Source organism: Melopsittacus undulatus, chromosome 8 (assembly GCF_012275295.1).
Source record: "Melopsittacus undulatus isolate bMelUnd1 chromosome 8, bMelUnd1.mat.Z, whole genome shotgun sequence".
Taxonomy (NCBI): domain Eukaryota; kingdom Metazoa; phylum Chordata; class Aves; order Psittaciformes; family Psittaculidae; genus Melopsittacus; species Melopsittacus undulatus.
In genome coordinates this window covers 4,859,361-4,874,603 of record NC_047534.1, presented here as the reverse complement: position 1 = coordinate 4,874,603, position 15,243 = coordinate 4,859,361, and the positions used below count along the sequence as shown (strand labels likewise).

The 15,243-nt window shown below is 56.9% G+C and overlaps 1 protein-coding gene across 1 annotated transcript; it reads left to right on the top strand.

The window, feature by feature from the left end:
* The first annotated feature begins 3,940 nt into the window (after positions 1-3,940).
* Positions 3,941-15,243, top strand: LFNG (LFNG O-fucosylpeptide 3-beta-N-acetylglucosaminyltransferase). Its single transcript, XM_005145263.3, has 8 exons — positions 3,941-4,422; positions 11,355-11,403; positions 12,214-12,313; positions 12,455-12,608; positions 12,700-12,785; positions 13,043-13,208; positions 13,432-13,517; positions 13,606-15,243. Exons 1-8 carry the CDS (start codon positions 4,036-4,038, stop codon positions 13,670-13,672), a joined length of 1,095 nt encoding a protein of 364 aa, XP_005145320.3. The 5' UTR covers positions 3,941-4,035; the 3' UTR covers positions 13,673-15,243.

Sequence of the window (15,243 nt, the reverse complement as noted above, 5' to 3'; positions counted from 1 at the left end):
ACAAGGACCTTCCCCTCCCGTCACCACCACTGCCAAAGCCCCAAATTCTTAGACCTGGAGGAGTCACCACCAAATTCCATTCAACTGACAGAAAAGAAATCAAATCCTTTTAAAGAGAGCCCACTTTCCCCGCAAGAATGCTCCCTCGGCCTTTTGTTGCAGGGCTTTGCTTGCTCCCAGCAGCTCAGAGGAAGCTGCTCCAATACATTAACCAGTTTAACTTGCTCGTGACCCCCTCTGCCCAGCGCACAATGAAGCTCTTCGCCCGCTTTTTTCCCCGGCTCCTTTTCAGGAGCTAAATCCCCTGCTGTTCCCCACTCGCTGCCTCTCTCGCTCAACCTTTCTCAGGCCTCCGCTTCAGCCCCGGGAATATAATAACGCTTTGCATTTGTATAGCCCCCCGGCCCCGTGGGATCTCAAAGTGCCCTGCACGGATCACATCGTGTCCCCCCGCCCCGCTGAGGGGACCCGTAGTCCCCTAAGGTGGAGGGAGAAAGTGATGTAGGGTCTGAGCCCATGGAGGGTAAATGGGGCTTGCAGCGGTGCCAGAGCTGGAGTACCTTGGAGTACTATAGGGATGGGGATAGTTCAGCATCAGGAGATTCATCATTAGCACCCATTGCTGGAGATTTGGGTGCTGAGCAGACGCACGGATGTGCTCCATTCTCTCAGCCACCACGATGGCACTGCCAACCCCACTGCTTCGAGGGCACGAAGGTTTTATGTTTCCAGAGTGGTTAAAAACCGATAGCTGAAACAAACGGGCCCTCGAGAGCCCTGAATAGCGGAGCCCCTGGGACAATGGGAAGTTAACCAAACCCGGACCAGGAGCGCAGGAGTCTGCCGCGGGGCGCTGCCGTTTCCCTCCCAGTAATTGATGCAAAGTCTCTTTTGTGCTCTCAGAGAATCCCAGAAAGAAAAAGCAAAGCGGGTGAGCAGGGAGGGAAGGGGGGACCGCGGGCAGGATGCAGCTCCCGCACCGCCCTCCTCCGATGTGTCCCCTCGCACACCTCGGCCGTACGTCGGGGCTGGACCCCGTTAAATACCCGCGACAAAGCGGTAGCGGCGAAGTCGGCTCCCGACAGAGCTTTTAACCCCTGTCCGACGAAGCGCATAAATCGCTCCAGGCGGACAATGCAGCTCTGCAGCCCGAGCGCGGCGCTTCCCTTGGATGACCTGAACGCTATTGCTGGGGATTTATTTATTAACCGTTTCGAGCAGCCCTGAGAACCTGGGAGCTTCTTAGGGACCACCTATCGAGAGCCGGGGTCAGGCAGCGAGCGGGCACCATGAAGAGGCTTTAAACCAATTTAAACCGACCTAATACCACCGTGCAGTTGAAAGGGAGATGCCCCACGTGCAGCCCCAGCCCTGGGTTGGTGTGGGGCTGAATCCAGCCAGTTCCAGGGGAAAACCAGTATGGGGTTTCAGGGAGGTTAATTTGTAGTGGGAGTGAGCTCTGCAAGGGGCTTATCCCCGAGATCTGGGGGATTTGGGCAGTTGGTTCTGGCTTGGACCCATCCATGTGGAGCTGGGCAGAGCAGGGAGCTCACCACCACCCTGCAGCCGCAGCCTATGACATGTGAGTGGAATGGGTTGTGGGCCATTGTCCAAAATGGGACCCTTTTTGAAGGAGGAAGTGAGATGTGCATCCTGGTCCAGTCCAGCATCTTTCCTGCACAGCAGCCATGACACCATCCCTGTCCCTTGGTCCTTATATTTATGTGCCACCCTAATTTGCCTGGTGGTGGGGCCATTCAGGTAAGGATTAGGCTCCTTGCACCCAGAAGAGTGGCTGAATTCCAACAAACTGAGCACAGGGTGTTCCTGAGAGCATCCTCCCCCTGCAGCCTTCTGCTCCCAACCCCTTTGGGTACCATCCTATGCCCACCAAGGGGTAAGCAGTGCAACCACTTACCCCATCACCATTTCCCCAAGGGGGACAGTGGCTCACTAGGGGACATCCACATGGCAGGCGAGGGCTGAGCCAGGAGGCCAGGCGCCTGGAGAGGAAGCCTGCGGGGACACAGCCAGTGGCTGGACAATCCCGCGGGAGTCTTGCTCCTGATGGACAATGCCACCAAAAGAATAGCTTCCCTTTGCTGCTCTGCCTCACTGACCCTGGGCAGCTGGTCTGAGCCGAGAAAGGAGGTTACAAGCAGTGACAGGGGGTCAGGAGAGCCCTTATACCATACTGGAAAGGGCACAGCAGCTCCACAGACCTCACTGCATCGTTCAGGGCACACAGAGCCTGTATTGTCACTTGGCCTGCGGCGCCAGCCAGGACCCCAACATCTGGCCACGGCGCGTGTCCCCAGCCTGCAGGAGCGGGAGAGCAGCTGGTCGGGGGAAAAGTGCCTTTCCTCCCCTTTTGGCTGCTGGAGAAAGGGGCTCTTTCTTCATTCAGGGTTCTGCTGATCGGGCTTTTCAGCTGCCTCTCAAGCCGCGGTTGCTGTGCCATCAGTTAGAGACAAAGGGTGCCCGAAAAGAAAGCAAATTGAGCCTGGAAGGCTGGGCTCTGCAGCAATAGCGGGAAGTGGGGAGTGTGGGATTTGGTTCCTGTGTTTGTACGGTCTAACTCCTTTTTCCCCCCTTTTATTATGGAGGGCTTCTTGGGCAGCACATGTCTCTTCCCAGACACCGTGCAAAACCAAACCCCACAGCCTCCACAAGCGTTTCTAGCCTGGAGCCATGGTTCAAGGGCTGACCAGGGGAATGTATAGCCTAAAAGCAGAAGGCAAATGCTGGGGCTTGCCTGAGGAAGCAGCTTCCCTGCTTCGTCCTGCCTGGTATTATGGTATTGTTTATCCAGTGCCAGAGATGAATGGAGCACGTGACTGCAGGAAAAATGCAAGTTGGACAAGGTCCCTGCCCAAAAAATGCAGCAGCCCCTGATTATGGCATTACATTGCAGCCCAGGCCCAAACCCAAATCCGCCTCCCCATAGCAGCACGCATGCTTAGAGAGAAAACCCCAAGAGCTCCCTCCCTGCAGAGACAGGGAGTAAGGGGGAAAAGAGGCCTGGAGGGATTGGCATCAGTTAAATAGCAGGTTGGTGGCACATCCAGGACCAGATTCCAACCCAGTTTTCCCTTGCACCCACCACTTCTCCCACTGCCTGTCTGGAAGAAGAGGGTCTCATTTAACAAGGCACCGTATTCATGGTTAGCCATCATTGGGGTGTGTGGGGGGGTGGGGGGTGGTGGTGCTCGGCATCTAGGTAGCATTTGTTTTTGAATGCCTCTGCACCTTGGGGTGCTGCACTGCGGATGGGGTTAGTCAGGTCTGGAGTGCCTCTGGGTCTCCCTGAGCAGGGATGGGAACAGATATCCCCCCAGCTCTCCATTCCCAGATTTACCCACCAGGCTGGCGCCTGGTGGAAGCAAGAGCAGTGCTGTGGGTTTGAGGATTTCAGTTGTTTGGGGGTTTTATTCAATTATGCTTGGCCTCAGAACAGGCTGATGGGAAGCTGCAACAGTTTGGTCAGGCTGGTTGCCTTCCTGGTAACCTCTTGGACACAGCTGTGAGAAAACCTCGGTGCAGGCTCTGGGAAATGACAGCTCGGGATGAGCTAAGGGATAACACACACGTTACAACGATGAAGCAGCAAGTGATGCTCCCACCAGGGTCCAGCGTACCCCAAACCTACACCCTCCCCTCTAAAGTCAATGGGAAGCAAGGAGGAGCTGGCACGCCTGCCTGCACTCTGCCATAGGAAAAGCAGAGGCAGAAGGGGTAGGACTCATGGAGGGCTGGGGGGGACGGAGCGGGAACGGAGCGGGAACGGAGCGGGGACGGAGCGGGGACGGAGCGGGTGCGGAGCGGGTGCGGGCAGGACCGTGCACCCGCTGCTCACGCCCCGCATGGGGGCGGTCCCTGGGATGTCCCACCCCGGGCAGGGCGGGGACGGTTTAAAAGCGGCGGCTTGGCAGGGGCTGGAAGCGGCGTGGGGCGGAGGAGAGGAGGAGCGGATAGGAGTGGAGAGCACAGCAAAGCACAGCACAGCATCAGGCAGCAGCGCAGCGAGAGGAGGCGATGCTGAAGAGCTGCGGGAGGAAGCTGCTCCTGTCCCTCGTGGGCTCTATGTTCACCTGCCTCCTGGTGCTCATGGTGGAGCCGCCGGGGCGGCCGGGGCTGGCCCGTGGGGAGGCCGGCGGGGCGCAGAGGGCACTGCAGAGCCTGGGGGCTGCGGCTTCCCCCGCGGCACAGGGTCCCCCCGCTCTCCGCAGCTTCGCCGATTACTTCGGGCGGCTGAGCCGAGCCCGACGGGAGGTCCCCGCAGCCCCACCGAGCCCCCCGCGGCCGCCGGCAGAGGACATCTCCCCCCGCGATGTCTTCATTGCTGTCAAGACCACCAAGAAGTTTCACAAGGCTCGGCTGGAGCTGCTGCTCGACACATGGATCTCCCGCAACCGCGACATGGTAAGGGCAGGGGGACGGGGATGGGATCGGGGACGGTCCCTGCCGCTGTCCGGGTTCCAGCCCGCGGGGGTCAGCAGCGGCCCCGACCCTTCGCCGTGCGGGGTCCGGTGGTGCTGTGACCGGCAAATGCCAGCTCCTCTTTTCGCTCCACCAGTATCGCCGAGCAGGAGGGTATTTCGAGGCTGTTTGTGCTGTTTTGGAGCTTGCCGTGGTTTCGGGAGGGTGAATGCAGCGTTGCAGGGTGAGTTTGGGATGGGGAAGTGATGGAGAGAGCATGGTCTGGGCTCTTTGCACTCACCAGCCCACCCGTCCCCAAGCTCCACTCTTGCTCAGCGGCTTCCAGCACAGAGCCTGCCTTGAGTTGCTTCCCACTGGGGAAACCGAGGCACAGTGCAGGGATGCAACCAAGACCACTGGTGCTTCAGTCAGGGTCAGGCCCCTGTGGATGCTCTCCGGGGCTGCAGGGTGAGGTTTAGCAAGGCCCTGTGAGGTATCTGCAGCTGGGTTGCTCAAAGGACCCCCAGTTCAGCAGCTCAGGGTTGGGAGAGCACTGGGAGGTTCTGAGGCTCTCGGTCCCCTTGCCAGGAACTGGGCAGGACTGGAGTGCTGGGAGCTCTCGCAGGTCTGCCCTGGCTCACTCGCACCAGGGCAGTTCCCTCTAGTCCCATTCCTGACCTTACTGATGTCCTGCCCAGGGCCCTGGCAGTCCCTTACTCTGTGCTTCAAGAACTGAAGCAAAATTCAGAAGGAAAACAAAAAGCTGTTTCCGTAGGAAATGTGCTTTGCCATCTGCTATTAAGACTTTTTCTATCCTTAGACAACTTCCCAAGTAAGTTATGCCTGGTCCTAACCTTTCCATCCTACTGTCTTCACGTGTTTCCTCCTGGCCTGGAATCCTGTTTCTTGCTTGCAAACTGTTGGCTTTTTTTTCTTTTCCCTTTGGAAATCTGGAGTGGCTGAAGGTCGAGTTGTGGGGAAGCCAGTGATGGGAATATCAACCTGCCCCTGCCTCCTGCACCCGGCTCTGCTGGACCCCGTGGGCTCTTGGCTCCTACAGCTTATCCCAAGCATTATCTTGCTATTTTCTTTTTCCCATGTGAATCTTGTCCCTCTTTTTGCTCAGGTCTCCTGGGCTTGGCAGTGGCTCTGCTGTCTCTCCCTGGTACAGTTATTTAATGGAAACCTCTTTTATGCTCTGCTGTCACTGCGAGGGGTGGTGAGTGCTGGTTGAGGGGGAAACGCTCTTTGAGCACCTACAGATGATCCTGGGAATGGCTGCTCTTCCCCCCCTGCCCTCCCTCCCGCTTTCTTTTAGGGCTTTTTTTGTTGTTGGGCTCCGTTTGTCCGTTCGGATTCCCAGAGACCCGAGGCTCGGCTCTCACGCTGTCCCCCTGGGCAAGCTAACAAAGCCCCTTTTCTCCTGGCGCAGAGAAAAGGCTTCGCAGCCTCTTGTGTGGCACTTTCCATGGGAACGGGGGAGCCGGAGCCGGCCGTGTCCAGGTCAGGTTGCCTAGAGATGAGGGCCATGAAGCCAGGGGGGCCGCAGCCCGGAGAGGTGCCCGCCTGACAAGCCAAGCTGCTGAGTGACGGCTCTTGTACAGCACTTGAGGACAAGGAGCTGCCGAGAGAGATGGAGGCGGCAAAAGCTCCTGTGGAGCAAAGCGAGGGCTGGCAGGACACATGGGTTCATCCCTCTGCTTCCATGCTGCTGGTAGTGATCAGCTCCGGGCTTCCCATGCAGGCTGGGAAGCTTTGGGGCACCCTGGGCTCCTCCGAACTTGGCATGAAGTTGGGTTTTCTCTGGCCTGCAGAGTGCAGGATTGGTGCCATGGGGCTCCTCTCCCCTACTTCCCTGTTCTGAGGAGACTGTGTAGTTCCCGCATCCCCTCCTTGCCTGGCCCCATGGTTTCTGCTTTAGGAGGGTGGTTTGGTGACAGCGAGGTGCTGCCTCTGCTTAACATCTCTCTTGGTCTGAGTCAGGCCTATGGCTGCTCATCCTGCCCTGTCTCACTCCTGTGTCACTAATGGTGCTTGGGTACATGTGCTGCCTCGCCAACATAGGGTAGTTGATTCTATGATTCTGTGCCTGATGCCAGGTTTCTCCTTCCCCTCTTGCATCCTCCTCTTGCACAAAACCCCAACCTCTCCCTTGGCTCTCCATTAGCCAGGCTGTGCTCCAGGCAGGAAGGATGCAGGCACTGGTGAGAAGGGGTTAAACCCAGCAGGTAACTCCAGGCTGGACCCTGGCAGATAGGGGGAATAGCTATTGTGTCCTTCCTTGGCTGCTCTTTGTTCTGCCCACAATAGTCCCTGTTTCCTGCCCTCTGGCCCCTTCAAGACACTGCAAAGGGCACCCTCTTCTCCTTCCTGCTTTTCTCTGCACAGGGAGGGCAGATCCCTATTCCTTTCTAAATCTGCTTGTCAGCTTGCACAACCCATGCTGGACAAGCTGCTCTTTGGAGGGCAGTTAGACTCTGCTTTGGGGAGAGTTTCCAGCTGTATCCTTAAGGATGCTGGAGTGCAGTCTGGGGGAACTTTGCACTGGAAAGAAAAGAGATGGGGGGAGGAAAGTGGCCATTAAGCAGAAATCCTGGACAGGAGCAAGTCCAAACCCACTGCTTTCTTGCTGAGTCGAGTGATTTGCAGTGGCAGAGTTGCACAAGAAGCATCCCCTGCCCCTGGGGCATCCTGAAGGCGGATGGGTGGCTCGGCACACGCCGTGATACCCGTGAGGGCCCTGTGCTGGGCTCGCATCCCGCCAGCGTGGGATCTGTTGGCTTCCTCCGCTCAGCATGGTAATTGCAGGCTTTGAAGAATTCCTGCTCTCGGGGCAGAGGGAATGGGTTTGCCTTCCGGAGAGCGCGCTGCTCCGCTGGCACCTCCCATGTTCCCTTAGCACCTTGGCCAGGGTCCCCATCCTTGCTGTGGCCATGGTGCCAGCATGTGTGTCCCACGTGGGTTAGGACCTGGGGGCTGCTCATCCCAAACCAGCTCCATGGTGCAGCCAGCTCCCATTGGGCCTGCTAAGCAATGAGAGTCCCTCCCTGATGTCCCCTCTTGGGCAGCCTGTGTGGGTTTTGGGGGTGGAGGGACCCCTTAATCGCCTGCTCCAAGTGATGCTGCTGTCCTTGTCCATAAAAGCCCTGGAGCCAGTGAGCAGCGCGTGGAGTGTGGGGCGGGAGGGAGGGTGTGGGACCCTCACTGCACAATGAGCTCATTGTTTGCAAGGAGGTTATTAAAAATTATAGCATTCAAAATTACAGTGGAGGATTCTTCCCCTTGCCCAAAGCAGCGGGGGCAGGAAGGGCCCTGCGGCCTTGCAAGCCCCTTTCCTGCCTCTGCAGGTCCCGGCTCCTGGATCCCTGTGCCAGCACAGACCCCGTTCCCCAGCGCTGGGGAAGGCTGTCACTGTGGACTGGGGACACTGCTATCACAGGGATGCTGCTATTGCACTGCTCCCAATGGGTTGAAGAAGGGTGGGGATTTTCCCTCCTTAAACTTGCAGGCCAAAGGGAAAACATCTGCTGTGGGGGACACAAAGCCAGGCAGGGGCCTGCTCCTGCAGTCCCTTTGCTTCCCCTGGAGCCCATTGCCCACCTGGAGGCTGATTTCTTGCCCCAAGCACCTCTCTGCTGTCTCCTGCATCCAAGCGAGGTGGCAGCTTCCCCCTTGGAGATGGGGAACGGGCTGTGTAGGTGGGTGCTGGTTTGTTCCATCCTCTCCCACCATGGGGAAGTGAGACATGGCACAGGGACAGGATCTGTGCACCGCAGGGTCACGGGGGTGCCTGCCTGGCTGTAGTTCCCCTTTTTGATGGGTGTGCTGCTGTGGATGGTGGGGACATGAAGCAGGCATGGGATCTGCTGAGTGCGTCACCCCATCTGGACCACTCATCCCGGCAGTGCAGTGGGGAGCAGGGTGACCCTGGAGTGGTCCTAGGTGATGGGATGCCTCGTGCAGCACCCAGCCATGAGCACCCTGTGAGCTCAGTTGGTGAAGGGGGAAATGAGTCACTGTGAAAGGAGAAATGACAGGGAGGGCAATGAAGACAAAAAGAAATGGGCCCTCCCCACGGGTGAGGAGGAGGTGAAGGGGCTGCTGGCTGCTGCCTGGTTCCTTGCAGACAGCTTGGGGAGGGGGCATTTGATCCCATTCCGGCCACAGGGATCCCTGGTGCCTCTGGGTCCCTGTACATGGAGGCTGAGTATTGTGCGGGGCTGTATGGAGTGGTGGCAGCTATTGTTTGGGAGGGATTTGGCATCCTGTGTTTCTTGAAGCTGCAGTTTTGAGAACAATGAGGTTTCCTGCAGGGCTGGGGGGGGCAGCAGGCCCTTCCTCTCCTGCACCCTGCAGGAAAAGTTACTGTGGGGGGGGCTAAGAGGTTTCTGGTGCTGTGGTTGGCATGGGGGCCAAGTGGGAGAGAGGTGGAGAGGTGGGTATAAGAACTTTGGGTGCTTGGGGGGCTGGTCATGCTGCTGTTCATCTGGAGGTGGTGGCTTGGTAGATGACCACTCAGGAATGCTGGCTGCAGTGTCCCCATCCCATTTGTGCCACCATAAACTGGGCACTGTGCTGATGCCCAACACCACACACTGGGGATTCCAAAGGCTGATCAGTGGTATTTGCTTGTCCCCCAAACATGGTGCTCTCTTGTCCCACTCATCTCGTGGCCTGAGCCCTCTTGTGTTCAGCTGGCAGCTCTGCTCCTTTCCCCTGCAGCCCTGGGCAAGGGGACTGTGCAGGAAAGGTGGAGCTCCCATATAAGAAATGCACTGAAATGAGTTGAAAAATAAAGGCTTTAGTTCTTTTAAGTTTTACTTAAATGTTGTGGCAGGGATGGGAGGGAGATGAACCTGTGGGGTGACCTGCAGGGCTCTGTGCCCATATCCTGGTCCCCAAGGTGCCACCAGGTCTACCTGCAGTAGCGAAGTGATGGAGGTGTATATGGGGAGAGGCCTGGGGGAAGATGCCTCATTTGGATGGAGCTTCGGTGGGGGTGAATAACAAACAATTGTCCCCGTGCTCTATTTATAGCAGCTGAGCCGGAGGATTACTTGTGGGGTTATTTTTGGAGCAGCTGAAGGCAGTTGCTGGACGGCGTTTCTGAGCTAATCAAGCAAACATCTTCTGTCTCGCCTGTGCCGAGGCTGCGTGTCCCCTGCATCCGCCGTCCCCCTCCAGCACTGCTGGGGCTTAAGGGATGCTTGGGCACCATGTGTTGGGGTGGATAAGAAAGGCCTTGTGATGGGGTTGTCTTGGTTATCCTTGGGTGGTCTCTTGTGGTTCTGGTTCAGATCACAGCCCCAGAAGCTGCCAGTCCCCTCCCTGAGCACGTGGGGAAATGGGGACCAGCAGCAAGATGCATTGGTTGGGGTGAAATCCTCATTCTCCATGCACAGCACTGATGTCACTGCAGCAATGATGTGTCCCTGGGGCTGCAATGACCACAGGCAGCCTTGGCCCTGTGCTAATGGGCTAAGGCCCCATCCATACCCAAGCTGTCCCCTCCTCATCAGCAGGTCCCCCATCCCCTAATCCATTGCTTAAGGCCTTCCTGACCCCGTAAGGACCCTGTCCCTCCCCGAATGCCGGGCTGCAGAGCACTTGTGAGAACTTGCCTTCCCACCTCCTCCAGCCTTTTTCTTTCTTGTTCTTTTCTCTTTTCCAAGCCCCAAAGGTCACTTGTAGCCCCGTCCCCAGGAGCACATCCTCCTCCCCTCCCATTCAGCCTTCCTGCAGCTCTGGGCTCTCCCCACCAGCCTCCCCTCGGGCCCTGAGCAAACACTCTGGGTTAACCAGCGCAGCTGTATGCTAATGACCACCACTGCCCGCTTAACTCTCCTGCACTGAGTAAAGTCACCCTCCTATTGTACCCACCTCCTCAAACACACCACAAAACCCCAGCCAGCCCATCCCGGGGCCGGCCTGCACCCGATTTCCAGCTCACTTGTAATTCATCATCCCCAGTGCTCAGGCTCCATCATCCCCACGCTGCTGCCTCCTGCCTTCCCCCCCCCTCTCCCATCCCTTTTGTCTTTATTCCTTTGCCCTTTTGTGCACGTCTGGTTTTTAATAGCGCTTGGCAGCTGGTTGTGGTTTCTCTCCTCCAGCTTTGTTTGCTGCCCGCTGATTGATGGCGATGCCTTTCCCACCCCCTGCTCTCTCCTCCTGCTTCCCCAGATCCCCCATCCGCAGCCCTCCTTCCCAGGCGGCATATGCCAGGACTTAGCTGTGTAAATAGGGGAGTGCAGCTGGGATGCCTGGGGAAGAGGTTGGGTGCTGCTTGGCATGATGCTGGGGTGGGCAGTCAGGGACCATCCCCTCCTCAGGGCTGGTAAGAGGCACCCAGCTCAGGACAGGGAGCAGAGAGGATCCATAGGGGTATTGTGCAAGTGTCCCAGCACAGCACGTGCTGTTGACACAGGTGGGGATGCGGTTGGCAGCCGGTGCCATGGGCAAACACACCTGCCTGGGTTGGGAATGCTGAGGGGCAGCTGCTCCGGCATCCCCAGCCACACGTGCCGGATAAAGTCTGAAGTCTCTGCTTAGATCAAGCTGTGATCTGTGCCCAGTCTGCTGCTTCTCACCATGTATCCACCCCAGGCTGGGAATGGTCCTTGTGTCACCCCAAATCTCCATGCCTGCTGCTTCTGCCCTGTGGGAATGGCAACAGAATGGGGATGCTTAGTGCAGGTGCTATGATTTGCACCCCAGTGAGTGCCACCTTAGCACCCTTCTTGTTCTGAAGCCAAGCGTGTTGTGGGGATGTCCAGCTCTCTGGTGCTGCTTTGGGTTTTGGAGAGGGGGAAGAAGTCATCCCCAGCATTCCAGAGGGATTGTTCCCTGGTGTTGCACAGAGGTGCTGTTATCGCATCCAGAGCCACGTGGCCTCAGCCCCTTGGTCCTCAGAGGTGCCTTGTCTTCTCTTTCAGACCTTCATCTTCACGGATGGGGAGGATGAGGAGCTGAAGAAGCAAGCACGTGAGTCTGTGGCTCTTGTCCTTTCATGTGTGTGACCAGGGCAGGTCCCCTCAGGAGTCCTGGCCTGGGGAGCAAGGCTGGCATGGAATTTGTCCTGGGCACTGGAAAGAATGGTCAAAATGCCACTGGTTAGACAGGAATCTCAGCCTGGGCTGAGAACAGGACAACTTGTTTCACTGATTATGCCTGAAGAGCACCCTCTGCCCAGGAGTTTCACATGGATACAGGTTTCCTTCCCAGTCAGCCCACCTTTTGCATGGTGCTGCTGGGAAGCATGATTCTAGTCCCTGGGGTGAGCTGGGATTGATGGGCAATGCAGCCAGGGTTCTATGGGAGCGTTTTCCTGGCAGCCCTTCCCTGGGGCCAGTGTCATCATAGTCTATTCTCCCCTTGCAAATAACTCCTTTTCAGTCTGGGAAGGAGCTGGGGGAGCAAAATAGGGCAGAGTTTTAGCTTCCATGTCTTGGAGGATCATGGATACCTCCTCACTCCCAGGGTGGCTGGTATATGGCACTGGGATGTGCAATGTGATGCAGGTAGCATCGTGCATAGGTCAACCCCGGTGCATCTACTGCCTCTTCAGCCCTTGCTCATCCTTCATTATCTCACATGGACCCAAAAGCCATGCCCCAAACCCTCATTCTTTGCCCAGAATGATGCGGCACAGAGGCCACTGAGCACCTGAGACTCATGACATTTCCATCCCTTGGCACGTGTGGGATGTGTATGGTGAAACATCACCTTTTGAACATATGGGGTTGTGCAGGATGCCTGGTGCCGGGTGTTGACCCCTTCCATCTCTTCCCATAGAAAATGTCATCAACACCAACTGCTCGGCTGCCCACAGCCGCCAGGCCCTGTCCTGCAAGATGGCTGTGGAGTACGACAAGTTCATTGAGTCCGGCAGGAAGTAAGTAGTGCCTGGGATTGCCATGGGAGACAGTGCAGCTGCAAGGGGGAGGATGGTCCAATCAGAGGCTATTCCCGTTTTGGGGCTGTATCTCAGCATGGGGAGCTGCCCCAGCCCACTGTGACATTGCTGCCACTGCAGGTGGTTCTGCCACGTGGATGATGACAACTACGTGAACGTGCGGATGCTGGTGAAGCTGCTCTCCAGTTACCCCCACACACAGGATATCTACATCGGGAAGCCCAGCCTGGACCGGCCCATCCAGGCTACGGAGAGGATCAGTGAGAACAAGATGGTGAGATGGGGGCAAGAGGTTGGGGCTGGCTCAGTCTGGGCTGGGGTTTGCAGGAGGAGGTCTCACTGCTGTTGCTTGCCCTCTCTCACAGCACCCTGTGCATTTCTGGTTTGCCACGGGAGGAGCAGGGTTTTGTATCAGCCGGGGGCTGGCACTGAAGATGAGCCCGTGGGCCAGGTAAGAGCCTTGGTGTTGCTCTGCCATGGGGACTTGTCATGGTCCTTGCAGGGCTCAGAGCATCTTTGGGGATGGATGTTAGCCTGTATCCCACTGCCTTGCTTGGGATGTCTGCAGGGGGCTTAGAAACAAGCTGGGAAAGACTTTGTATCCTCTTCTAATTAGAGCTGGGTACCCACTGGCCAAGCCCAGACCTCCCAGGGTACCCACAGCCCCTGGGCTTTGCTCCTCTGCAGCCCCTTTCTGTCTCCCTGCAGCGGCGGCCACTTCATGAGCACAGCAGAGAAGATCCGCCTGCCCGACGACTGCACCATCGGCTACATCATCGAGTCTGTGCTGGGGGTGAAGCTCATCCGGAGCAACCTCTTCCACTCCCACCTGGAGAACCTGCACCAGGTGCCCAAGACAGAGATCCACAAACAGGTATCCCCCATTGTCACCTAAAAGTGGGGCATCATGGCTAAGATATCCATTGATACACAACCAGAACATCAGCAGAGGGGGGAAACCCCATCAGCCCATCCCTGTGGGGTTATGCAGAGTGTGGCTTGGGGAAATGGGGTGAATTTTGCAGCCTCCCCCTATACCTCTGCCTGATCCTCAGGGCCACATCGACTTCTTGAATCCCCTGTTCTTCCCTTTCCAGGTGACACTAAGCTACGGCATGTTCGAGAACAAGCGCAACTCCATCCATATGAAGGGAGCCTTCTCCGTTGAGGAGGACCCATCCAGGTGAGATGAGGGGACCCTGTCCCCGCTAAGCCAGGGGGCCGCGGGGCCACCACCTCCCTGTGCTCAGCATCCCTCCTGTCCTCCTCAGGTTCCGCTCCGTGCACTGCCTGCTGTACCCCGACACGCCGTGGTGCCCTGCCAACATGGTTTACTAGGAGAGGCGCGTGTCCCCTCCAACCTCGTCCCCGATCTCCCCGGTATCCGACGGGCGTGCGGGACCTGCGTGCGGGTGTTTCAGTCCGGCCTCACCGCGAGGTGCAAGGATGGACGGACGGACGGACGTCGTTGCTGTGGTATTGCACAGTGTGTGTGTACTGAAGGCTGCTGTGCGGCCCCTTGTCCCCTGCCCTGCCTGCCCGGCTGCCCGTGCCCGCTGCCTGCTCCGGCCAGGGGGACGGGTCCTGAGCACTTAACCACTGGGCATCCCCATGGCACTGGTGGGCCCCACGCCATGCGTGGGGAGCGACCACAGTGCGGGGCTCTGCCTCCCCGGGCTTGCTTCTTCTTTTGTTGGTTTTCCTTTCAAATGTTAAGTGTTTTTGGTGTGTGCCTCCCCTCCTTGTCTCTCCCTGTTCCCTGTTCCCATAACTCCTCATCCATCCCATCCCATCTCCCAAATCTCAGCAGCGAAGCTCCGGCTCCTTATCCAAATGAAGGGTCACCGGTGAGGTTTGCTCCCTGGCTCAGCAGGCAGGGAAAGCGTCCTGGCCATGGCAAACGATGCTTCAGGGTGCTATAAAGGTGCTGGGTGCTCGATGGCTGCACTGGAGGGAGATGGTGGGGTGGGTGCCAGCTCATGTTGGTGTTAGCTCTGTTTCCTGGAGCTCCTCTAGGTCTGGCTGCGATGGTACCAGCAGCATCGATCCATGCACTGTTAATAGAGACTAATGTAAAGACTTTCTATACATACAGTAGGGGAAAAGGGCTTTTCCAGAGTCATTGGAGCAACATGGGCACTGTCTGTATAGGATCTCCCTTCAGTGCCACTTTGGGCAGCCATGCACCTTTGTACTTTGGGGTGAAGCCAGGAGTTCTATGGGTGTGTGTCCCCACCATGGGCCTGGAGCATCCTCCAGCCTTGGCAACCGGAGCACCTGAAATGCATCTTGCCATGGGCCAAGAGTGTTTCCCAGCTTGGCCATTGCTCTCTCCCTGCTGGGGAGGGATTTAGGCAGGGAGGGAGAGGGATCCCGCATCCTCCCATGGCTGTGGCCACCAGCCCTGTGCCCCTGGGTTATAAGTGGGTTGAGCCAGAGCTGAACATTTCCAACACAAAGCTGAGTGAAAATAGCCCATAATGGGTGCGTTGTAAATATGTTATTGAGCCAGTATTTTTTTACTGTGCCTTTTTTAAAGGGGGAAAAATACAAAAAAAGAAAAACAACAAAAAAAACCAACACATTGAGAAATATGTAGATTTTAAAATGCTTTTTATACATTTTCTGTGGATCGGAAAAAGAAAAATCCCCAACCTTTGATAATCTGTTTAAGAAAGAAAAAGAAATAATTGCCATGTCTTTGTAACTATCACTTACCTTAATTTATATGTTCCAGTATCTGGAACATCACTCTGAGCTTTTTGTAACTAGGATGTGTTTCAAGCGATAGACGTGGGATGGGGAACCAGCATGGACAGTGTGTTCTCAGGGACTTGAACCCGATCGCTGCCACGGGGTTCCCGTGGGAGCGGTCACCAATAAAGCGGCTTTTTTGCTGACCACAGTCA